Below are 27301 nucleotides of genomic sequence, written 5' to 3'. Positions count from 1 at the left end.
GCTGTATTTTTTCAGTTACATTTGTGCTTTTAGTGAAAATCAGTTCTTTGACGAATAGGGGAGAAAATTGGAAGGTGGGGGATATTATTAACCCTTCTCAACTGCCTAAGGTATATAAACAGTGCATCAGACTTCAATGAAGCCCTAGCAGCTTTTCAGAAATAACATGGAAAGATGGTAGCAATATGCTGCCATTCTTCCATGCCTAGTAACAATGAAGGTTGTCAGGGATGGAGCCAGGCATTAATAGAGATTGTTGATGATAGTGATCTATTGCTATTTGGCATGGTTGGTAGCACTAGGTTGACCTATTGCTGCAGAGATGCAGGGGGGAAATGGATCACATTCTTTCTGCACAGTAAGAAAAACATAAAAAAAATAATAATGAAAAGTAGAATAAAAAATCAATGTTCCATCTCTGATACATAACATTGGGCATGTTCTGGCAAATAAGACATAATTTCGAAAAACAAGACAGGTTTCGGTAAAAAGGAGACTTCTGATAATACAAATCTTGACTTCTGCTTGAAATGACCAGAAGTGACATCAAGTTCCAGAACTCACTATTTTTAATACAGATTAGCAGTATATTCCTGGTATAAGCATGTATTAGTGAAAAAGTAGGTTAATAATTAAGCAGCCAATGCTACTTAATAATAGTGTCAGTTTTCACACATTAATCCTCACATTTGTAATGAAAACTAAGGTGACAATTAGCTAGAGACAAATATTTGCAATGCTTAGTTAAAAAAAACAGTGATTTGTCATGTCTTTTTGTGTAAATCTCAGAAACCTATTCATACCTAAGCTCTTAAATACACATGACATTTAATATCCTTACCTAAGCTCTAAAATGCTGATGACATTTCCATTTGGGTGTATCCGTCTTACAAAGTTGAAATCTCCAATGTAGATACTACCATCAGGTCCAGTCGCCATGGCAACAGGAGCAAACAGTTTGTTGTTATGCACTGGTCCACTGCAAGTGGAGCAGGAGAGTGTTCTCTGTTGACCGTTCCCCATCAGTGTAGAGATCACAGGGGGTTGCTGAGATATGAATATATTTTCTCCATCTCCTTTATGCAATATTCCTAAGAAAAATAAAACAAAAATCATTGGCTACATAGGCCATTATTCACAAAATGCAATAAACTCACTCCTCTCACCTGAATCAAAGTAAAGAAGAACTTGAGTGGGATGTTTTATTTTTTTCTTAAGCTGCACATATAAACAGATAGGCAATACATATCTGTTCTATTCTCAAAAATTGCACAATTATTTATATATGCAATGCATATGAAATAATAACAAATTAAATATATGAACTGTCTTTCATTTAGATTGACATTTGACGCCACAATCTTGCATGCCTTTAACATGAACAGTCCCATACTATTATCCCTCCTCCACCAAACTTCCCAGTTGACATAATACAGTCAGGCAGGTAACGTTCTCCCTGCAACTGCCAGACCCAGACCCACCCATCTGACTGCCAAACAGAGAAGTGTGACTCGTCACTCCACAGAACACGTTTCCATTTCTCCACAGTCTAGTTTCGGTGTGCACTCCATCCGATGACCATGGAATAACCAGCAAGGGTGAAATTTCACGAATCGTCTTGTGGCAAAGGTGGCATCCTATCACTGTACCATGCTTGAATGACCTAACTTGCATCAAAAATGGTTGCAAATGGAGACTGCATGGCTAGGCGCTTGATTATATACACCTCTGGCAACAGGTCTGACTGAAACACCTCAATTTAATAATTAACAGGTGTGGCCAAATACTTTTGTCCATATAATATATATATATATATATATATATATATATATATATATATATATATATATATATACAAGTTAACCCGTGCATGATACTCATGCATTCTAGTCAAATCAAGCTACTTAAGGTGTTAAAAAGGTTCTTGTCATGCATTTGGGCCATAGCCCAGGCCTCCTCAGGAGAAGAGCGTTACTTCCCGACGTAAGCGCCCTTTTTTAACGTGGTTTTGTCCACATGTCACCACCTCATCATTCTTCTCCATCACCTCATCCTTCAATTTCATCGCCACATCTATCCAGATGTCTATCCAGACACAGGGATCTCTCTCAGCGGTCCTGAGTATCACACTCCTCTCACTCTGTCACCCCCGGCAACCACCAACCACTCCCCACTGTCACCCCTGGCAACCACCAACCACTCCCAACTGTCACTTCTCCTTCAAGAAATATATATATTTTTTTTTAAAATCTTTATAAACACTTTTAACAATTAACAAATTAAATTAACAAATTAAAAACATCTTAGTATACCAAATTTCAGCCCTTTCTGAATTTTTTTCTCCACAAACACTAAGAATTTAGTAGGTCAGTGTATAACTCCGCCCAGCAGGTGGCGCTGCAGCTTGGTTTTATTTTTTACACACACACACACACACACACACACACACACACACACAGACTAACACACGCCACTAGGCATTTATATTATAGATATATATATGTATAGCATCACAGTGGCACAGCCTTGAAACTTTTGGGTGCATGTATGTTCTCCCTATGCTTGTGTGGGTTCCCCCTGAGCTACTCATAAGTTATTTCCCTGTTGAATGAATTAGCTGTTACATGGACTGAAGTGTATGTATCATGATTTCTGGTTGTACAGCACTGCATTGGTGCAATGATATTAAGCATCGACATCTGAGAATTATAGATGTTGTTCATTCCCATTTTAATTTCACAGCTAAATTATAAATACGCCATGGAACAATTTTAAAATGTTTTATGCAACAAATGTATGTGGGGTCTATTTTGTAAATATATAAACATGGGGTACTGCAATTGTGCATTTGAAAAGAAGTGAGAGATAGTGACAGTCCACTATGGGAGATTGTCAGCTCTTGTGCCAAGTAACTAAGCAGCAGTAACCAAGGGAACTAAGGGAACTGTGTTGAATGTAAAGATGGAAGAAGTAAATAATGTTCTAGCTCATGTATTTTCAAAAGAGATGGCCTAATGGCCATTTGTTTAAATACCAGTAACTGTACAACATCAGGGGATATATTTACTAAACTACGGGTTTGAAAAGTGGAGTTGTTGCCTATAGCAACCAATCAGATTATTGTTCTCATTTATTTATTACATTCTACTAAATGACAGCTAGAATCTGATTGGTTGCTATAGGCAACATCTCCACATTTTCAAACCTGAAGTTTAGTTAATATACCCCCCGTGGGTATATTATGTAACTAACAAATAGGGTACTCTGGGTGTCTCCATTTTGCTGGAAGTGCACAATTTACTTTTGGCAAAAAATCAGCTAAACTATTCACAAGACATCATGAGCACTTTACACTTTATAGTACAGTAAAGGAGATGGAATTACTGGATCTAGAGTAGAGATGTGCGAAGTTTAAGTGAAATTTTGCACAAAAAAAACCCAATTTTGCAGCCTTTTTTGATTTTATATTCTGCTGAATGTCCATTCAGCACTGTAAATACATTTACTATAATTCAGAAACTATAAATTGAGCAGGAAAAATAAGGGTCATTTCAATCTTCTGGGTGGGGATGAATTCTAGGTAGAACAAAATGACATGAGAATTCTATCATGAATGCTTAAGGCCAAATTGTGCCAGAGAAATCATTTCCTCCGTCAAATGCAGAATGTGGCAAATATTCTGTGCGACAGTTTTGAAAACTTTGCTCATCCGTAGAAGCATTTCAACTTGATGTACAGTCCTGACAACCTTAATAATATTGATATTGGTCTTGTTAAAATTCCTACTGTTAGTACTGTAATTTTGGCATTATCTGCCATACATCTTTAAACATGGACCACATCAAAAGCAAAATGACCCCATTCTGAAGTGTAGCCTGGTTTTGGGGCATACATTTTACAGTTTATAATCTTCCTACAAATGAAGCAGCAATATCATCTACAGTGCAAATATGTAATCTGTAGCTAAGCATATAAAGTTAAAGGGTGAAATGGCTTTGCCTGGAGAAAAGCACCAATAATCCTAGGACGTAAATGATAGTAATGCTTTAAGTGTCAATTAACAGGCACATAACTAATGGTAAATTACGATCAAATACCCAAATGGTGGACCTACAACTACCGTATTAATTTATATGATCACCAGAAGTGACATAAACTATTCTGTGAAACCGAAATAACACACGCAGAAAGATAACTCTTATGCTGTCAAAATATTATATATGTTTTCTCTAAAACTATAAAATGGAACCACTCCAAGTACGAACATCTACTTTGGGGCAGACGGATGAAGGTCATATCTTTCAACATTATGAATATATTATATTAATAACAATTTATAGTTGCAGGAATTGCAGCTAATAACATGAAACTAAGTTATAGCATTACTATAAGACAGTCTTTTAGCAATGAAAAAATAGTCCTCACATGCAGTGGAGAAAGGTGAATGTATAGTACACTTGACAGTGACCTAATCAAATGGCTGCAATACTTGACTATAAAATCTCTCACTTTTGAGAGGTTCATTAAATACCAACTTGACACTTTCTTGAAAAACCATTTTACAGATTCAGAAAAAAACGGCAGCTAACTGAGAATTAATGTAACTCATAAAATTATTGTAGGCAGCATTGTAGTAAAGGCTTTTGTGTTTTAAAAAAAATAGACTGACAAGGGCACATTACTGTCCCCAAGGAAGTTTTATAAAGACCTGATACATTGATGTCTTAAAAGTACTATAAGGAAAGTTAAGATGCATGCTAAACTTGGTGAGACCTTGTCCCTTGAGCACTAATTTTTCAGATTTATACATTTATATCCAATTTAACAATTACAAGGTACTTTAATTACTTTATTCATTCGATAGGGAACCGTAGCTGTCAAGGACTTATCCTAATTATAACACTCCAAACTGCTGAGATGTTCCATTTGTTCTGGCAGCCATAGGAGAAATAGACAGTTTGCTACTACCAACATCATCTGTAGTCAGGGCCAGGCTGGGCTGGGGGTCAGGGGGGCATCTGCCTCCAGGGCCAGGCCTGTAGTGGGCTTCCGTGGGCTGGGTTACTGGGCCACCTGCATTTTTTCCCTTTAAAATGTTTCTAATAGGCTTCTGAGTTGAGTCTTGCCGCTTAGGCTAACATCTTCCAGCCCTTCCCTTTCTGTAGTGGTTGTAATATCATTATCCGTCCGAAAACTGCACCTCTAATGTCCACTGAAACTGCTGAGTAAACTGAAAACAATTTGGGACTTTTGCATAACATTTAACATGTAAGAAAATAAAGACTTTAACCCACATTTACATTGGGCTCAGATAGGAAAATCAATCTTCAACTGAACAACGTTATCTCACTTAGGACCAAGTTTTTCTATTCTAATGTGAATGGTTCAAAGTGGCTTTGTAACATTAGTCCTATAAACCTAGTTGTGTACTTCACTTATAAAAATATAACAGTAAAATAAGATCAGTTTTTATTGCAAGATTATAGGTGATCAAAAATTAGTTCATATTATTCCCTTTAAATTGATTATTGGGTCATTGATATAGTCATCATTATTCAAGTTTTTCACCAACCAATGAAAAGAAGAGGAACATTTAACAAACCACATCTTTTTATATGGACTATTTTATTGTATAATTTTCTGTTCTAACTTCTCATTTACTGTTCCACAATATAGAAATAAAAATGTATGTGAGCCCATTACATAGTGTTTTTCCAGGTGATACACTGTAATATACAGCCCTCTCTGACCAAGTAAACTCCACTGCAGGGAGTTCCTTTCAAACGGCTGTAAAAATACAGAGGTGTCTTTAGAATTAAAATAAGAGAATAGGGAATATCAGGAAGGTGATAGTTAATCCCAATGTTTCATGACTGAAAGGCACAATTAACAGTGACTATAACCTGCTGTGACACACTTTTGATTTCAATATCATGTCTCTGAATGTTGCATTCTACTTCACACAAGTTTTTTTTTCATCCTAGACAATGCCATTTTAGACAATACTCAAACACCCATGAAATGTGATGTTTTATTAGCAAGCCTTTTTTTAAGTATTTTTTTTACCAGATTGAAGATACGGTTCATCCTATGAAATTTGGATATTAAAGAACATGTTAAGCCAAAGAGTTAAACAATGTACATGAAATAACTGAAAAGTTTATACTTAACTAAACAATTCTTTAATGACCTCTTTCTTCATCAAAATTCACCTCACTTTGAATTTGGCTGTTAAATGTTACACGTTGAACTAATACTAACAGCATTTGCCCATAAATGTTCCCAGTCCTACTGCAACCATCCCAAACAGCAGACTGAAAGGAACATCATCGCTCCAGCTCTATACATAGACTATAAATTGAAGAAAACGCAAATTTAAAAACACAGAACGGCATGGTGAAGCAGAAGTAGGACTCCAATATTGTCAGACCTTTACACGTATGGAAAACTCCTTATTCTGCCAAAAAACTTGATTTAACATAAAATCTCTTCACATTACACATTTACTGCAAGTTACACTTACCATTTTGAGGATTTAATATGTGATGTTTGTTAAAGGACCATCCACCAAGATTTGAGGCATCCATCTCAAATCCTTGCAAGGTGACTGTCCTCTTTTCCCATAGTACAAGATCTGGGCACGATTCATATTCATATCCAACCGACACTGCCATACAAGACAAGTATGATATGTAAGTAATTTGTCTGCTTGCTCTGCACTTGTTTATTTCATACAATGTGTTCTGATGAACATGTAACTAGATTGTCGCAGTTCAGATATGACGACTACCAAGGACAGTTATATATTTGTAAGTATAAAAAAAATCAATGAGGTTTGTTTATCTTTATGAAGAATTTCAAATATTTTTCTTTGTTTTTTACCTAGCTGACATGTTGTCTTGAAATGAAAAAGAAGCCAAGTTAAATTGCCTCTATTACTGTTTGCCTACAGCACAGACAAAGTCATATTTCAGTTTATGAAATGCTGAAAGCTCAAAGAGTAACTTAGGAACAGAGCATTCCTTACCATTACAATGCAAGCTTACAGTCTAGTTTGGCTATTCCTTAGCAATGAGACAGTCCAGTAGTCATTAAATGATTATCCTTTTTATTGGATGTCTCTGCTGGTTCTATTTTCCTATATTGCTTGTTTTTACACTTGTTAACTTGTTTCAGTCTTTTTAAGTGAGTTTTGTCAAAACACAAGACATGCTAAACAATTCCCACCTGCTTTAAGAACATTAAAGCATAAAGTAATCAGTAAAAGCAAGCATGCATATATGAGTATTGCAGCTTATGAATAAATTGTTTAATATGTCGATGAGGACCACAGATATCAGTGAAAATTGTTTTTTTTTGGATATTATAATTATTATTAATAGAGATGAGTGGTGCACATTCGGAGAAGAAATGAAGGCAGTTGCAAGAGTCGGTATCAGTGACATCTGAACTATTTAGTGAAGAAACAACAGGGTGCTGTTTGACTCAGATCAACTCCCCCTCCCCCAAGAAATAAATATTCTATTTGCTTGTAAAGTCCCAAGTGTTTCAATCTGAAAGCAATTGTAAGAGGGGCACTATCACATCTGTACTAATAGGCAGCCAAAGGACAGGGTGCTGTGAATGTCCTGGCATTGTGTGCTAGCACTAATATACTGGAGGGATGAGGAGGATGATACTGATGCTACAGACACTGCTGAAAGTGATACACCTACCCAGTGAGCTGTCACAGTTATGTAGTCTTTTGTTTGACCAGTACCGCTTGTCCACATATCCATAGTTAAATGGACAGTTGGTACAATGGCATTTTCTAGGACTCTTAGTTAACCTCCGGGAACAACTGAGGAATTGCTATTTGGGAGAAATCATCATCATCATCACCATTTATTTATATAGCGCCAGTAATTCCGCAGCACTGTATAGATAACTCATTCACATTAGTCCCTGCCCTATTACGGCTTACAGTCTAAATTTCCTAACACACACTCAGACAGAGAGAGAGACTAGGGTCAACTTGATAGCAGCCAATGAACCTACTAGTATGTTTTTGGAGTGTGGGAGGAAACTGGAGCACCCTGAGGAAACCCATGCAAACACGGGGAGAACATACAAACTCCACACAGATAAGCCCATGATTGGGAATTGAACTCATGATCCCAGTGCTGTGAGGCAGAAGTGCTAACTACTTAGCCACTGTGCCAAGTGAATAGAGATGGAATTTGGTAGCATAGACACATGATCTCAACTAGTCTGCTAAGACATGATGCATTACTGGTGGCAATTGGATGTATATTCAATACTAACATAGCTGTCATGGCTTTAGTGATCCCTTGTGCAACAGGATGCTGGCTGCTATACTTGCAAAGGATGTTCATGAATGCTATATGTGAGTCTGACATTTCAGATTCTTTGGAGTGTGTGAGGAAACCGGAGCACCCGGTGAAAACCCATGCAAACACAGGGAGAACATAGAAACTCCACACATGGCCATGGTCGGGAAACTAACTCATGACCCCAGTGCCGTGAGGCAGAGGTGCTAACCACTAAGCCACCATGCTGCCCATGTTCATACTAATATATAGTGCATTATTCCATATAATACATACGATTTTCTGATGAACACTGAAGTGATGACAATAATAAACAGTGACATCAGATCTCACAGTTTAAAGTATACAGACATATTTTCACAAATATGAGCATCATTTATGTATTATATTATCTATAAACATAAGAGAGGTTAGCAGTTAAACTTGTTAAGGCCGAAGAACTGAGATTTAAAACATTTTCTGCAGTCATCCATAAAATGCATCCTATTCCTCATCTGCATACAAAACCTATTTCTGAACTTTAAATGTAGTTAGGCCCAGAAAAGCTTTTTAAGCTGATAACATTGAAATGAGCAATAAACATATTGTAAGAATGCTCAGGAGGTGGCAGAAAACAAAGTCTCAAAATGAAATCAGACTGTTCTCTAGCAGAAAAGGCAGCCAGATTAAATTAACTTGAAAAAAAAAGTATTGATTCTTTTCATGGCTTATTTCCAAATCCTCTATTAATAACTTGACTACCGTTCATTTTCTGATTTCATAAACCATCAATTCATTTTGTGGTATATAAGAATAACGATTAAGCATTCATCTGAAGGGAACAGGCGCCTTCTGTGCTTTTATAGCCATACATAGTGTACAGGGTTTTGTCGATCAAAAATTTGGTTGCACAAGTTGTATGCCCAAGTGATATTATTTTTATTTCAGTTGTCAGTTAGGAACATGTCCGTATTCAGATTTATTTTGAAAGGAGGTATATTGAAAATTCCAAAAGTAAACAAGTACTCATTAGCTAATGCAGGTCTGGCCAATCTGCGGCTCTCCAGATGTTGTGAAATCACAGTATGCTGGGACTTGCAGTTTCACATGTTTACTCGTAGAGTTGGATGCATTTTAGCATTAGAATTTTGCACATCACATAAAATTTTTCACCCAAAACTTGCACCAGTATTTTCAGCTGCCATATCCAACCATCAAGGCCGTTTGCTCTTCAAAAGGTGGATCAGGGGAGTTCATGTGCAAGTGCAGTACAGTAAGGACATGCAGACTAAGATAAGCATGTCCCATTGAGGTGCATCTTATTTTGGGTTACACATATCTTTGAAAGATGTACCATAATTTCTTCACCTACACAAAAAATGGGTTCGGTTTTGGAGTTGATGATGATGATTGCTGCCTTATATGTGGTCTGGGTGTACCTATATTCTAGAGTTAAGGTTGCACATACCATAAGTGGAAAACATAAGTATGCAGATTAATTTTTGCACATATTTAAATTGGCAACTTGTATGTTCAACTCACCCCCACCCCCTGAAGAGGAATGGAGAGGCTTGAGGTCAAAGACTATTTTGATTGCTTTTAAAAAGTGATCAGAAAGGAAAACAACATCCAAATCAAGGAGCCTTAACCAAAGAAGCCCTTACAATGCAGCTATAAAGACATGAAATAGTATCACAAAAGAGTCTAGAGAGGACCGAGATTTAGAGGGAATGAGTGTTCAATATAGGGCTTGGATACAGTGCATATTGCTTTACATAAAACGAATAATATACCGCAGTGGTTCTGAAACTGTGAAGCTGGCCCCAATGGTGAGGCTAGACTTCATATCAGATACTGTACTCTTGCATTGATTAGGAAGAAATACAAAAGCTAATTTCAAGAACTCAACAAAGGGAAAGGGAAAGACAGAAAGGCAAAAAAAAATTACAAATTATTAATTGCATTTTAGTTTTTCTGTCATAACAAAGGAATCATGTAGCATTTGTGTACATTTCTCAGTTAACAAAACCTCAAAAAGAAATACGGGTAGCCAACTGGGTTCACGATCCACAGGTTGAGCACCTATGGGGGTTTTTTTTCTCACACTACTCAGTGGTGAAATAACTTAGGATATGGATGAGGCATGGTTGTTTCTGGTAACAAGTGTTTGAGCCCCGTTGATAAACATTTCAGAACTACTAATATATAAACAAATACTAAGTATGCTAGGAGACAGCTAGGATAAAGCTAAAATGAGAATTTTAGAGTAAGAATAATAAGGTGAGTGACTAATATGTGAAATTGAAAGTTGGAAGTGGGGGGAGTGGTCTGGAAAGGTTAAATGCTAATGTATTATTTGTTTTAAATAAGCCTGGTCCATGGAAATGAAGGGAGAATGAATAAATGAGGTAAGATATAATTGGAATAATAAATTAAATTAGAATAGTTCATTAAATGGATATTAGGGAAGCTAATCTAAACAAGGTTTGGATCAAAGAGAAAAGAAAAATCGGAAATCAATGGTATTGAATGTATTAAGTGCAAGGAACTGATATATATTATTTGCAGAAATTTGTTTCAAACAGGTGAATGACCTGAATAATCCTCCCCAATGTCCTTATCATTCATGTGAATTGGAAGTTCATAGGGGATAGGCAGGCCCGGCGCTCCCATTAGGCAAGGTTAGGCAATTGCCTAGGGCGCCGGGCTCTGCAGGGCGCCTCGAAATAAAAAAAAAACGGAAATCCACAGGGAGGAGAGGAGGGAAGGGGCTATTGAATCTTACCTGCATGAAGCTGCTCCTCTCTGCTCTGTCTTCTCCCCTCCGCTCACTGACAGTGACAGGCCGTGATGATGTCATCATCACGGCCCGACAGGTATATATTCATACAGGTAAGTTAAAGAAAGACATGGGAAGGGGTGGGGAGGGAAGCGCAGGGGCGATTTTTAAAGGGGGGGCAGCGATTTTCAAAGGGGGGGGCGGCGATTTTCACACTGTGCCTAGGGCGCCAAGGACCCTACTAACGGCGCTGGGGATAGGCATTGACACCCACATCACCTATCTGACACAGACTGAGCGGTAGGGATATAGAGCAAAGTGATTTGGTACTGCTGACGGCATTGTGGATACCAGTAAATGAGAAAATCTCTGCCAAGTAAATCTCTGTGTTTTTTTTTTACTTTTTGAAGTATACTCAATATTAAATATTAAGTGTGGGTGGAGTTATTCTTTATGAGAAAATATTTAAGAAGACCATGAGAGTATTTAAAAAGATGATGCAGGGAAATATTTTTTTAGCAGTTTCTAATGATCTGACAGGATACAGGTTGGTTCTAGTCTACCCTCACCACCTCACACAAGTTTACTGCAAGAAACTTTTGTGATAAATGAATCTCAGCAAGTAATGAATAGTCATGAATGATAGTCTCAGCCCTTTTCCTATTCTTGCCATATTTGCTATTAGAAATAAAATCTGCTATTAGAAATAAAAACCTCCTCTGGGGGTCATTTACAAAGCAGAAAACTCATCACAGTAGCACTTTTCACCACGTGCACCTGTTTGCCATCCAGCTCATGCTTAGGTGCACACTCCCACATCTTCACAACAACCATGTGAGATTGCGGATCCAGGTGGAAATCTGCATGATTGAAAAAGGAAACAATCCACTTTTAAGTCTAGTCTAATATTAGTATAGGACTATCACGTCTATTAAACTTTTGCATCTTCCTGCTAAAACACAGCTCTGCTGAGCCTCAATTATATATTAAATAAATTACGAGTGAGGAGACATAGGGAAACAAAACTGTGCTGAAAATTGTGGTTTCCTAGAGGAAGTGCACCTGGTAAGGGCAAAAGAAATCCAATTGAAAATATAAGTCAAAACCCAACAACCGTCACCTCCTCTGGAAATGGAAAAAAAAATACCCTATTTTAGCAAAGCCAACTTTAGATGTATTGGGGCCCAGGGCAGAGGTAAAGGAAGGGACACTTGTGTGTCAAAACCCACACCCACTGTACTGAACAAGAGTAGTGGCACCATTTATTTGTCTGTTAATACTGCATATGAGTAGATATTGAGAATTACACCCAGTCAGCATACATAAAAGAGAAGTGGTACTGTGTAGCTGAGTATGCATGTAAAATAAGCACATATACTGAGATTTGCACCCAGCATACAGATAAATATAATTAGTACTATGATAGTGACTTTGCACAAGCAAAGAAACAAGCTCTATGTCCTGTACGTATTACTTACTCTGGCCAGTGCTACCGAACGTGTTTATACTTGATAAATAAATAATTATTATCTGCATGAAGAACTTGCACAAAGAACAAGAAACTAGTACATCCCAATCGCAATTAAAAAGATGGGGACCAAGTACAAAAACCTCCTGAGATAAATTATTAGCAACAGGGTTTAATCCTTGAAATCATCTGTTGTTGAACACGGAAGTAACCCTCAGTCACCAAACTATTGATAACTAAACAGAAATGTGTATAGTCTTGCTGCCTTTTTGATCCATTTTAATATAAAACATACTACTAAAACAACATACTCCAGAAAGCCACAAACACCAAAACTTATCAGACACACTTAATATAGATTAAGAAATGTATAAAACAGAGTATAAATGTATGAAACTGACTGGTACATCTGTTTGCTACTTCTAATAAGTCTTTCATCATTGCTTCTTTGCTTGCTTTGCTTAAAGGGAAGGTGAGAGTTTTTTCCCCTCCTTTAATATGATTAATAAATGTACAAATATTTTATTAAATGCATTTACTTGATCACTGTGACAGTGCTTGCAGTGTGTCAGTAGAGAGATTAGTCAAAGGAGACAGTGGGCAGTTCCTTTCCCTCCACTAGGGTGCGAAAACCCACTGGGATTGGATGAATGATACCTGTCATGTAATGACACTGTAAATTGCTAAGAAGCTTGCCTGCAACAGTGAATCAGAAAAGACTTTTTGGTGTTTGTAGTCCTATAATTCAGCCTACACTCTGTGTGGCTGTCACTGCTGTGACCTAAATTCAATCTAAGTCCTTAGCCCAGTTCTTGTCTGTGGGGCAGGCAGCACCGAATATACTTCAGTAAATGAAAAAGGAAAAAGGTCCAAGATGTGGGGTCTCCCAGTAGGTTTTAGGGCAATTGCCTTAATGCCAGCCATGTTTTTTTTACAAGGCTTTCTATGTTTAATAGATGATCAGTAAAACACTCGAACATAGGTTATTCTGCCTATATACATGTTTCTCCATATAGATGTCATGTTTGCTACATTGAATAAGTAAAGTATTATTTAGTCTACAGTAGTACCCCTGTGTCCAAATTAACACTCTAACATGCTTACTTAGCGTAACTAAGCAACATCTGCAACTCAGATGTGCTACTTGTGCTATAGCCAACAAACACTGCACTCTGCAGTGAAATGAGCAGGTTAATGAGTTTGATAATGTTGTAGACCTAACATCACTAATAAAAATATACATATCAAGCAGTCATCACTTTCTAAATCCTGTTGACAAGTAATATAATTAAAGTAAAATTTATTCTTAAACATAAGTCTTCTTGAATATATTAGAAACTGGTTATGATTTTAATAGAACATATTCCACCTTTAGAAGCTGCTCATTAAAGAAACTTATAAGGAGATAAATGATTAAAGGAATTTGTAATTAAAGAAGGTAATAAATCTGCCAGCTCCAGACTTTAAATATGACACAGTACAAGAATAATGAAGAATGTTGCTGTTTCTAAGTGCAATCCTCAAATAACCTGTCTTTTATAAATAGCTGCATGACAGCCTTCATGTCAAAAGGAAGAGGCTAAAAGAATTGAATTGCAAATAAAGAAGTGATAGAGGGCTGGCGGTCATTTTAATCATAAAACTATCCGAAAATAGCATCATGCCTACAAAGCGCATTCAGGTTTAACATATGACTGCTAAAACACCAGTTTTGTAGCAATCAATGATGAAGTGTTAAAATCTGGCTTTGCAATTCCCTGTATTCTCTTATTTTGTTTGTCATCATCCCATTGGAGTTTTTATGGTCCATCACAGTTTTATAGCTTAAGCGTAATAATTTCAATAAATAATGCATTTCATTCAATATATGTTTTCACCTTGCACTATTTGCAGTGCATTAAAGTCTAGTTCATTTTTTCTATTTCAAAATTTTCAGTTTTATGTGTTATTCAGTAGGTTTAACATTAATCTAGAAAGTTGTTTGCCTGGGGTCTGTCATTCCACCTGATCCACCTGATCCGTTGACTGCTCCAGTCTGTTGATCCTCTCCTTTGCCCAAGGACAACAAACGTCTTGGATTAAAAAAAAGCCTGTCACTGCTGGAGTTAGGACAACATTGCTGGAATGTGGCAGACATCAGGAGAGACACACACAGAAATGCACACCTTTCTAATATTTACATATAAACCAATCTATATTTTGCAGAAGAGATACATGTACAGTCATGGCCAAAGGTTTTGAGAATGACACGTATTGGTTTTCACAAAGTTCCTTCAGTGCTTTTAGACCTTTTTGTCAGATGTTGCTATGGTATACTAAAGTAAAATGATGAAGCACTAATAGCACTGGTTTAGAACCATCCCTGCATGCATGAAGGTAGTAATCTATAATTATCAATATTGCATATTTGAAAGCAATTTAGAGCAATTTGAAGACATCTCACATTTCTCAGAATAGAATGGTGGATGAAGTATAATCCCCATTATACTGTTTAAATTAACCCACATGCATAACAATTATCAGGGACCTCTATATATGCTGCACATTTAATCTCTCTCACACACACTGAGTACCACAATTAACAATTGGAAATGGGCAATACTATGCCAAATACCAAGATGAGAAGCTTATGACTTCATAATATTTCCAATAATAGGGATCATTCCTACGTTAAGATACCAGGAGTCATAATGATTATTTCTGCACCATTCCAAGCGTTATCACTATGAATTAGACTGTTGTCCCATGTACTAGTCAATTTTGACTTTAATAGACCAGTCCCGTCCCAGGGTCTACATTTTAATTCGCTTAATATTTATTTTCTTTCTCTCACCTGTTTTTAAAATAATTTGCCTATTTACAGTACTTTTTTGAATGCTTTTTAACAAATCATTAATAAAGATTAATTTTAAAAGTACTCTTTGAAAAATGACCGGAGTGCTCTTTTGTTCAACCTTGTTTTCCTCAAATGTATCTACGTATGTTGTAAGAAGCACCCGTCATCCTTGGTGCACATTATTTTGGCAATGTGACCATTGAGGATGGTCACTGACCTAGTGCAGAGCCAACCTCCCTTTACTTCTAAATTATCCCCAGTAAATATCTGATATGAACCCTGGCCCAGGGCCCTCTTAAGAACATCTTGGGCCCCCGGGCACAGCAGTGCTCCGGGGCCTCTATATATACAAAAAAAATTAAAATGATTATATATATGGGCCCTGCAGCCCAGGGGGACCCGTCGAAGGCAGCAAAAAAAAAAAACCCTGAAAAAAAAGAAGAAAATACTTAACTTGCGGTCAGCTGGCGATCCGGCTCCCTCCCCCGGGCACCTGCCTATTGTGCCCAATGGGAAAGACGGCCCTGCCCTGGCCTAGTATAGCGTGTACGCTGCTTACCTTTTCCTAGAGCATAGCACAGCTAATGTTATTTATTCTCTCAGAGTGAAATCAGAGTGGTTTCTTCTAGTTCATCATTGCTTTTAATTTGTATATTAATATTTATTGTTTACATATTCTAAATAATTGATCATGGGTTGGACTAGGATTTCCATTTATTTGTTATACAGATAGAAGGCGGTCAGGTTTGCTATGGTGGTGGATGGTAGGGTTGAGGATAGGGTGCACAACATAAAAAGTGGCCAGGGGGTAGGAGAAAACGTAACTACAGTCCTGCTCCTGGTTTGACCCTTGTAAGAGGGCTACATAATGGAAGAATGCATGCAATAAATAAATGAATAAAACAGATTGGGAAACAGATGACACAGGAGAAGAGCCTGAAGGTCTTCTTAACAAGATATTATTGTGCTGTTCTTACCAGTCCTACACTGTTGGGCATTGGTTAAGCTTGAGAATGTGGCATATACAATGCACACATGCAAAATTTACTAATTTAACTTCATACAAGTCAGCAGTCTTGAAGTTCCTCTTCAAAAGGGAGTTTGTCCTCTCTGAATGTGGCAAAGCCTCACTTGGCATGAGCATGGTTTGATTGTAGTGGATAATCATTTAAGTATATTGGTTGTGTGATCTAAGTTATTATTATTATTATTATTATCCTTTATTTGTTAGGCGCCACAAGAGTTCCGCAGCGCCGTACACTGCACAAACAGTAGACTATACAGGGTAAAACATTACTGAACAGTAAACAAAAATACCAACACTTCAGAAGCTCCAAGTAGGCTAATGCAGTAAAGATGGAGCAGAAGAACAGGTATGGATACGGGAGGGAAGAGGGCCCTGCTAAAATGAGCTTACATCCTAAGGGAGGGAGCTTACATGCTAAGTTGTCCCCATTCTTTGAATGGGTTGCTTTATTCATATTAATTGTACCTGAAACACTGGTGCTGTCTCTCCATATCTCTATTAGCTATTATTGGGAAAGCAAGAGCAGGACAAATACATGCTTTTTCTGCATAAAATAGGAGAAAAGTATCCTGCATAGTATTTACAGTAGTTTCACCTCACAAAGTATTTGCCACTTTTGCCATATAAATGTAGAATCGGAGACTCTGGTATGATTTACATTAAATACAATCAATACACAATTTAGTTCACTAAAGAATTTTGTATCTGTTCCTATGCTGTAAGCTACATGCATTATTTGTTGATGAGTGAAAAATCACCATTCACAACTCAAATTTGGAGCTTTTTAGTCTTATGCTCCCACCTGGTGTGTCAGTACAAATTTGTGTGTTACACGCACAACACAAGGCTGGTTTTACCACAAGAATTGAATGTTTATCATAAGGATTACATGTAAACTAATTGAAATGAAACTAATTAGTTGTAATTTACTTTGGTCTTTAAACATACTTACATTTCTTCATTATTATTTTATATTACGATACAGATGCAGAGGAGGGTGCTAGGTCTATGGGCGCCCCAAGGCACCCCCACTCCTCGAGCGCTGCACCCGTTCCCCCTGCTTCTTTCCTTAGCAGGAAGGGGGGGGCATTCTAAACTCCCATCAGACTTGGAATGTGGCTCTGATCAGTGACATCATAGCCCAATGCCAGACTCCAAGTCTATCACTGGCATGGAGGAGCAGCAGCCAGCAACTTTACAGCTAAGACACTGCTGGCTCCTGCTCCTCCATGTTAGCTACTGGCATTCAGAGCGGGGATGCTGCCAGGAAAATAAAAAAATTTAATTAGTGACGCTAGATCACTCATTTAGGGTAAATGTATCAATCTGTGAGTTTCCGGCGGGTTTGAAAAGTGGGGATGTTGCCCATAGCAACCAATCAGATTCTAGTTATCATTTATTTAGTACAATCTACAGAATAATAGCTAGAATATAATTGGTTGCTATAGGCAACATCTCCACCTTTCAAACCCACCGGAAACTGGCAGCTTGATATATTTACCTCTTAGTGTTTTAGGAGCCCCCTAAACCTTTGTAACCTAGATGATGACCTAGGTTCGCATGAGGATAGCGTCGGCTCTGTTCCTCATTGTCAGTCTTGTATGGGGAGTGGTGTTAACAGATGTAAAACTTCCCTATAGTCACCACACATGGTTACATTCACAGAGAGAAAGAAACATTAGTGGACTGTAAGTATCATTATGGATATTTTTAAAGAGTATTTGAATTCTTATTTTCCATTTCTCTAGACCATTTTATTATATGTTTTCTTTTGGAAAATTGCTCTGAATGTTTTTTAGGGGATAGAATAAAAATGTTGCCTTAGGAATCTGAATGTTGTGTTGCTTTAATTTCACATACATTTTCTCAGCTAAAAACATTACAAGGACTATAGATAAATGCATTGTGTACACGTGTGTATAAATATGGAGAAACCTGAAGTATAAAAATATACCTAGTGCTTCTGAGAGGCCAGAAACTTTCTGTCCATAAATATCTGTCTTGTTCCAGGCAAAGGTATAAACCAGGTTAATAGCAGCAGGAAACCATTTCTGTACAAGTCGTCCTTCCACTGCAACAATTAGATGCACTTTACTTAGGCCAATAGGGATAGTTGCGTGGGTGAGGATAATATGTATGAGACTTTTATATCCAAATGTTCGACTGCTCAAGTAGCTGAGTTTCACAAAACTTGAAGGCATCACAATTTCTTCTTGTACCACCTATAAAGTAAAACAAAACGAAAAAACTTCATATAGATCATGTTTATAGTATGATGATTACATTACATGCAGAATCACTTAGTAGATGCCTTACACTTCTATACACTTTTAAAGAAAGCAGATTTAGCTGGATATAGGCAGAGCTTTTGCTAAAGTTACTGCGGCTAGGGTGACTTAGGAAGCTTTCCTTTATTTGCAGGCAAATCTACAGCCTCCTTATTGAAATTAATCTTTAAAACCCCTACATTGCAACTACAACATAAGAGGTTTAAGGTGTAATAAAGAATCACATGAAAAGTGCCATAAAATCACAATACTGTCTTCACAATCTATCCAGACCTGTGTGGATCATATAGTGTGTGGGCTGAACTGAATTAGCTAAGCAATTAGCTAGTCAGGGGGCAGGAGGCCAAATGCCAATTAAAAGTCACTAGGAAGCATTATTGTCAAAGGTAGCCCTACTATCTTGGCCACCAAGAGCATGAGAAGGCAGCAGTAGGACATGTTGCAGGGCAGTAGTGGATTCTGGTCAGTGGGAGTGAATGCCAGTTTTGCACAATAGCCAGAATGCTTAAAAAAAACAAAAAAAACAAAAACAATGTGTCAGTCTGATGTAGAAATATGAAATAAAGAGTATTATTTTCAATAGTGCCATCTATGAGAAAGACATGACATATATTGGAACACAACACCAAATGGATTAAGCAAAACAATATTTTTATGTGTCATGCACCAGCATTTATATTTTCTGAACAGTGTATCAATGTATTACAGCATTGAGATTGTGTGCAGAGCTACAGCTGACCCCATTTTATTTCACAATAACAAAGCACTCTCTTTTTCATCGTACTAGACCAAACATAGAAACCTGGATAATGCTGTCCATATAACCCCAATTTACTGAAAAACTTGTTGACCTTTTTTTTCTTTTGTTCTAACTTTTTCCATATCACTTGGTTCATCCCATGAATTTTTAAATTCTATTACAGCACTGTGTGTCCATTAAGTACGTTGTGCAAAAATAACCGAAGTCTTACTGAGAGCATCCTATTATTGTTTCAAATCATAAGGTGCAAGGTTAAATGACATGAGACAAAACACAACATGATTTTCTTTACTTTGCTCCTCTGGTATTTGCTAATTTAGCAAAGAGCTGATGTAGACGGCCTACTCTAAATGTGTGAGTTGCCAACAACTTCATAAATATTATATTGTCAATGTAACTCTCATCCCACAACATGACCTGACCTGGATGATCAGCTACACTTAGGTCACCTAGGGAGGGATGTCACTGGGATAAAGAAATCTATTCCTTAATTGGCATATTGAAAACACTGTATTATAATGATATTATTCAACACATAGTAGACACAGGCAAATACATGTATTTTTAGAAAGTCACACAGAGGATGAAGCATTGTCATGAATATATTTTGCTGCCCATTTTGTTGAACGTAGCTCACTGTTTAAGGACCTAATGTTTTTATTCATTTAAGAATGCATTTGGCATTAGGTTATGTGGTTGCGGGCCCGGCACTGCTTATGCCATAGATAGGAGAAGTGAGCACCTAGCTATTCATGCAGGTTCATGTGACATGTTGCCAGGGTAGAATATATCTATCTATCTATCTATATATATATATACATATATATATATATATATATATATATATATATATATATATATATATATATATATATATATATGTAGAAATATATATGTAGATATATATATGTATATATATATGTATATATATATATATATATATATATATATATATATATTTATGTATATATATAGATATTTATATTTATGGTGGAGGGAGCAATTACCACTAACTACTGTTTATTACCTTTACTGTATGTTGCCATATTATTGCTACTGTACACTGCAGTGGACTGTTTCCCTAATCCTGGCTATTGCATTTGTCTTTTGATGCTGTTCTATTTTAACATAACACATGAACAATTGTCCATTTATTTTATACTTTTTTATCATTACATTCTTGAAATAACACTCCAACAATTTACATTATTTATATATTGTAATCACATGGATGCAGCATAAAATAACATAAAAAAGCTTGTATACAACTTGAATAAAATAATATAAAATATAGGATGAGCTGGGTTCACTGTGTTAGCATCTGGAGTAGATGAAAGTAAACAGATGTATTTGTGGCTGGATGAAGCGCCTAGATTTATGTTATTTGCTGCAGAGAATATAAAAAGAAAGTAGCAATGAGTGTGTTGAAATAAGAGGATGTATATTAAGCCTGCATGAAGTAAATCTTAAGGGTCAAACTCAAGGATTGCACCGTTCTACAAGCTTTCTCAGAGATTCATCTGCAAGAACTATAGCATTATTTTGCAGTCATGAAGATATGGAGAAAATATATGAAATATTGTTCTTTTCCAGAAAAGCTGTACATGAGTTTGTGAAATAAATCACAATTTGCAATATTTTATAGATGTGTGTTAGCTGTTGATAGAAGATATAAATATAAATGTTATATAAAAAACAGATTTATTTAAATGTGCTATAGCTCAATGTGCTTACAGAAAAGAGATCTATATATGGAGTGTTACACCTAAAATTAGTACTGCCAGCATAACGCAGTAACAAATACAGCATATTGTCCTTTTAAATCCCAGATTGACTAGTATAGAGGCACAGCCCTGCAACATTGTGTATGGCAGAACAAGAGGTTTAATATGACTTGTCAGGTTTGATTTTTGATTAATAATATAATCTCTGCTTCTATCTTCGTCTATTTTTTTTAATCTTGATGGCAGATTTTCGTACAAGTGATGTATGTAAACTAGCCCCATCTCTACACCACCATCTGATTCTGTCCTGTCTCCCAGCTCATTTGCTCTTATGTGGCTCAAACCAGAATTTAGTATCAATGTGCAAATTCAAAAAAACATTATATCAGTGCTGTCTATTTATGTCACAAAACATGGAGGCTCCGATTAGTTACCAAGTAGGGGACAAGAATGAGGAAGACACAATGATTTGTAATTTATATAAATAGATGGAAGCTGCAGACTAAAAGAACATAACCAATGGTGACCTGGGAAATGGCACTTGGAAAAATGAATGGATTGAATAAATAAGTTTATGTGCATTCAAAATCATCTGCAGGATAATTTTGAATTCCTACTATTTCTAAAGCAAATGCCTTTCCTTCCTCCACCTTGTCCCAGACAAGCCTACATGCACCAGCATATGGAGTGCATTTTAAGATGGATTACGATTAACAAATGAACATACCTGAAGTTCAGGGATGACAGATCCTCTTTGTGAACATGACCCAGCAAATGTTGTTAATGGTGAAGGAAGAACAACTGGATTTGGGTTGATAAAACTGCTCATGTCACATAACGGAGTCTCCATATCTGACCTCTTCATCACAACTTTGTCAACCACAATGAATTTATTCCAAGGAAGCCAGAGAGTCCTTTTCACAGCAACAAAAGGGGACCTCTCAAAAAGGAGAGTGATAGAGATGCCACCAATAGTGACAAGATCAAAACTAAAAGTGAAAAAAAAGATAATTAGCAATAAAAGTAGTTTACAAAAGTGCATAAGTGCAGAGCAAATCCTGTTTTCTGATGTCATGTGTCTACTTTTACACAAATGAACCTACTTTTACAGATAATTGCATGGAGTAAGTTTATTATTTTGCATGTAGGAAAAATACTGGCTGTTTTTCCATGTAGCGCACAAATACTTGATTCTTTTTACAATGAAATTTAAAGTTGATCTGGGGCATGCCCTACCCCAAATATAAAGCTGTTCCAAAATTTTAAATGTACCTCCCACTCCAATGCAACATAGTTTGCCAAAGTGCAAAGTTACTCCTTTTTTTTGCTTTACTTTCCTTAAAGCCCCTTAAGTCTAGCATATATCAACCTGTACTATACACAATGCAGCATTTGTTTTAGGTTAGAGTGTATTTAAACTGTAGATGCTTATTAATAAAAAAGTATTCTATTGTTTTCAGTTTCTATATATTTACAACAGGCAGCACGGGACTGCTGTGTGTATGTTTTCCCTTTGCGTGGGTTTTTTCCGGATGCTGCGGTTTCCTCCAACACTCCAAAAGCAACTAGTAGGTTAATTGGCTGCTAATAAAGATAACCATAGTCTGTGTGTGTGTAAAGGAATTTAGACTGTAAGCTCCAATGGGGCAGGGACTTATGTGAATGGCAAATACTCTCTGAACAGTGCTGTGGTATTGGTGGCAGTATGTAAATGATGATGCAAACATTCTATTGTTTTCCATTGCTATATATTGACATTGATCGTTGCTCTGATTCAGGGCTGTCCCTACAAGAGGGATGAGGAGAAGCAAGATTTTGTTCCCAAGTTTAAGCGTCACAGATAATTAGCACAACATTAATTTATAGAATCTATTAAGACCATATATTTATGACATTGATGAATGACCTCATGAAAAGAGTACTGTAATAAACAATTAAAGCTGACACTGTATAGGACTGTATAATGGGAAAGGTCTTTAATGAGGGTGTTAAAATTTAATTTAATAATATTTAATTACTACGGTACCTTCCATCTTGACGGCTGATGGTATATCCATAGTCATTATGATGCACAAAGCTGACATTGACACCTACCAGTGGTGTACCATCCACAGCTATTACTTGACCCCGAACCACACAGACATGACTGAAAGTGCAAATAACAAAAATATAGTTAAGCAGTGAGCATGCATGTTATTCAAAGGGTTAACTGATGAGTTGGTAACAATGATTCAGCTAGATTTAAATAGATCAAATATAGATTGTTCAGAATAATACATTTGCAGCATAGATATGAAAGCTATTGCAGTCTGTGACTTGTAAAGATAATGGAAATTTGGCAAAATCTTGTAATATTATTTGGCAAAATCCTTTGGTAAGGATTTGGTAAGCCGGATGTTAATGTATGAATTAGGTGCATCTCTATGCTTAAATAAGATAGAAGATTGTACAGCCATCAGTTACAAAGAATACCTTAATAAATGTAAAAAACAATAAATATAACATCATCATTAGCAGGCACAAATTTATTTTTGAGACCATAACCATTGGGTAACATGAGACATGTAGCCACAACAATAAACTAGGCTAAGCCATAAAGATATACACAGTAGAATCTCTCTCTCTCTCTATGCTATGTTGTCTGTTTTAGGAAAATGCTTGATAGTGTCAGAAGAAGTTTCTTAGCAGTGATATTGCAATGACATTGAAAGACTTGATGGAGTTGCATGCCTTTATGGCTCTGGGTGAGCCACTTTGTCATCTTATGTCCCAAGCACCAATATTATATTATAAACACTGAAAATTAAATTATATGGTATTGACATAGAAATCAATTATTATAAATAAAAATATTGTACACCGTACATTGTATATTGTAGTCCGGAAACCAAAGCAACAGAGAAGATAAATTGGGTGGTCTGGAAAGAACTCTGTGTGAACCCAACAGTTATAGAATCTGTTTCAGTGTGTATAATGTATATATGCTTGTTAAATAAAGCAATTTAAAACAAAACAAAAAAACTGAAATGTAACTGGAATACATTATACAGTATGCTTAAAGGTCTTCAACTGATGTCCCACAGAAATAATTGCTTAATGAATCTAACAAAAATCTGCATTCTATTACCTCACAAATCTGATCTGATTATATTTTATAATTCATCCCCAGAGATATAATCCTATCTTGGAGAGACGATCTGGTTTGAAAAAGTACTTTTCCCTAAGGGACTATAGAGAATAAACTAAACAAGAACATGACAGCACGGTTTTCCTATTGAATTTGTGTAAAAGATGGCCTTTTACACTAGATGTTCTCATCTGCAATCAATGTCTAAATATATATGACCCTATACAACCCAAAGTTAATGCACAAATGAACAGCACAGGTCATTTTCCTAATCATGAAATTCAAATTTTAGAACAACAGCAGCTGGAAGAAAACTTATGAACGTCTTATTTACAAATAAAAGCATGTAAATTAACTATTCTATTATATGCATGAATATTTTTTTAAAACTTAAGAATTATATAAATATGTGCATTATAATAATGTGAATTTAGTTGCAATTGTTTATCTGTAAAGCTTGCTAATATAAAACTTTAAGAGTCACTATTTGTAAGTAACACAATAGTTTGACAACTACTGTATTTAGAGAAGTATTATGCAATAGTAACATAGTAACATAAATGATAAGGTTGAAAGAAATTTACCAGTCCATCAAGTTCAACTTATTTTGGATCTCCTGCGATCCCTATTTTATATTTGAAATTGATCTAGATAAAGCAGCCTCCAATCTGTTTCAATCAAGAAAAATCCCTTCTGACCCAATGTTGTAGTCCTATTTCTCACTGGATCCACTACTATCCTTGATTTTAATTAACGGCCGTAACCCTAGATACCCTTTTCTGCTAAAAATTTCCCTAAACCTTTCTTGAACAAATCAATTGAATCTGCCATCACAACCTTCCCTTGCTGTGAATTCCATATCTTGACTGCTGTTACTGTAAAGAACCCCTTCCTTTGCTGATTGTGAAACTTCCTCTCCTCAAACCTTAGGAGATGACCGCATGTCCTGTGTACAGTCCTTGGGGTAAAAAGTTCCCATGAAAGTTCTCTGTATTAACCTTTAATGTATTTGTACATAGCAATCATATCCCCTCTTAGACGCCTCGTTTCTAAAGTAAATATGTCTAAACTGGCTAACCTTTCTCTTAGTGACTCCATACCCTTTATCAATTTTGTCATCCTTCTCTGAACCATTTCTAAGTCCAAAATGTCTTTTTTATAGTTTGGTGCCTAGAACTATACTCCGTATTCAAGATGGGGTCTTACCAACGATTTATATAGTGGCTAAACTACACCTTCTTCCCTTGCATCTATACCCCTTTTTATGTATGCCAAAACTTAGTACAAAGTTTCCCTGCTTCTTCCCACTAAGTGTCAGGCACAGGACTTATACCGCTTTCATACTGCCGCCCCGGCAATATCCCGGGTTTTTCCAGCTGGGTTTTTGCCGGGGCTCGGAGCGTCCCAGCTCAGAAACACCATTCATACTGCACCTCGGACCCGGGAATTTCCCGGGTTGACCCCATTCATACTGCACAAGTCTGTGCCCTGGCAATTTGTGGGAGTCCTCACCAGAGCAGTTTCTCGAATCTTCCACGGGCTCCCACCAATGACATCATCCTCCAGAGACAGGCAGACAGCCAATCAGCTTGTTTTCTGTGCAACCGGGTTGAAAAACCCGGGTTGCAACATTCATAGTGCAGGCAACCCGGGTCCGACCCGGGAATTACCCCTCGATAAATCCCGGGTTGAAGACCCGGGTTTTTAGACCCGGGATTTTTGACTTGTACCATTCATACTGCACCAAGGGTCGTTTGAGCTCGCCCCAGCAAAAACCCGGGATTTTGGTGCAGTATGAATGGGGTATTAGTAATCATATGAACCCAGCTGTCAAAAATTTGACACATTTGAGAACTTTATAGACAATAATGACTGAAAAATAAAAACTTTGCAGGCATATACATTAGTAAAGACTGTGGTTACACAGGATGAACCCTCTGGTCTGCTAGTAGCTGTACATGGCAGAACAGTGCCTTTTATTTTTATCACAGCAGGGTGAAACATATGGTATGAGAGAAAAGGGGATTGTAGGTGAAGTTAAAATGGAAAAAAGAATAAATAACTTGAAAAGTGGCTTTGCTACATAAACACATGCTGTGTTTGTATAATGTTTAGTGACTTCTCTTTTCATAGAGTATATTGAAAAGGAAATATTCTGTTTTTAACTTTATTGCTGACCTGTAAATAATGTGGATACAAGATATATACCCTAACGTAATGCTTTCTACCTGTCCTACATTGTTTTTAGTTTACATATTGTGGAGGTCATTTATACAGCTCACTTGATGTGCGGTGGCAACCTATTTTGTTTTGCATCTGTGCACTAAGATAGTTCGCCCTATGCGCATCAAGATGCTCACCTGTTCTCTGCTCTCCAGAGCTGTCAACCTATAAGTGAATCTAGATGTATGGGGAGGCGAAAAAAATCTGAAGAGACACACTGTGCAGAAGTATAGACATTACATTAAAGTCTACATTAGAGCCAATGGTTAAATTAAAACCAACTTTTCTATTTTTATCTTAAATATTGCTAGATTTACCGTCCTTTATGACTTTAATGATATATTAGAGTGATGTTACATTGGGACCATCTTTATTAAATTGTCTCTATTGTTCTTTAATAAAATGTTACACATTTGTATGTATAAAGCATTTTATTTTTATCTTCTTTTATTTTATTTCTCAGTGTGCACCAGTAATGTGCATCTCCACTGAAGTGCAACATGGGTCACATTAAAATGATAAGATAAGACCTGAAGTGCCTCTGCATAACAAGGGGCACCCCTAAAATGTTCCACCCCTTGATCTCAATTCAATTAACTGACCACACAAAATTAAATCTCTTCTTCTGCACTGGTACTGTATACTCAGCAAGGAATACCCTCACTCTCAACCTGTGCACAGCAAAAGATGCAACCTTAACCTTGCAAATGGGGGGATCATTAGGCAGCGTGATGGCACAGTGGTTAGCAGATCTGGCTCA

General features: G+C 36.7%; 1 protein-coding gene across 2 annotated transcripts in view; it reads right to left on the bottom strand.

Annotated features, from left to right (window-relative positions):
- Positions 1-27301, bottom strand: part of TENM1 (teneurin transmembrane protein 1) — a 476767-nt gene that overhangs the window by 107267 nt on the left and 342199 nt on the right. For both annotated transcript variants that reach the window (XM_075184364.1, XM_075184365.1), the window contains 5 exons: positions 23218-23337; positions 21919-22180; positions 18374-18641; positions 6524-6667; positions 842-1091 (listed from right to left, as the gene is read on the bottom strand). In XM_075184364.1, the coding sequence (XP_075040465.1) occupies positions 842-1091; positions 6524-6667; positions 18374-18641; positions 21919-22180; positions 23218-23337 (1044 nt within the window). The remainder of the gene's footprint in view (positions 1-841; positions 1092-6523; positions 6668-18373; positions 18642-21918; positions 22181-23217; positions 23338-27301) is intronic.

This window comes from Mixophyes fleayi, chromosome 9 (assembly GCF_038048845.1).
Source record: "Mixophyes fleayi isolate aMixFle1 chromosome 9, aMixFle1.hap1, whole genome shotgun sequence".
Classification (NCBI taxonomy): domain Eukaryota; kingdom Metazoa; phylum Chordata; class Amphibia; order Anura; family Limnodynastidae; genus Mixophyes; species Mixophyes fleayi.
This window is presented reverse-complemented; position numbering and strand designations above follow the sequence as displayed.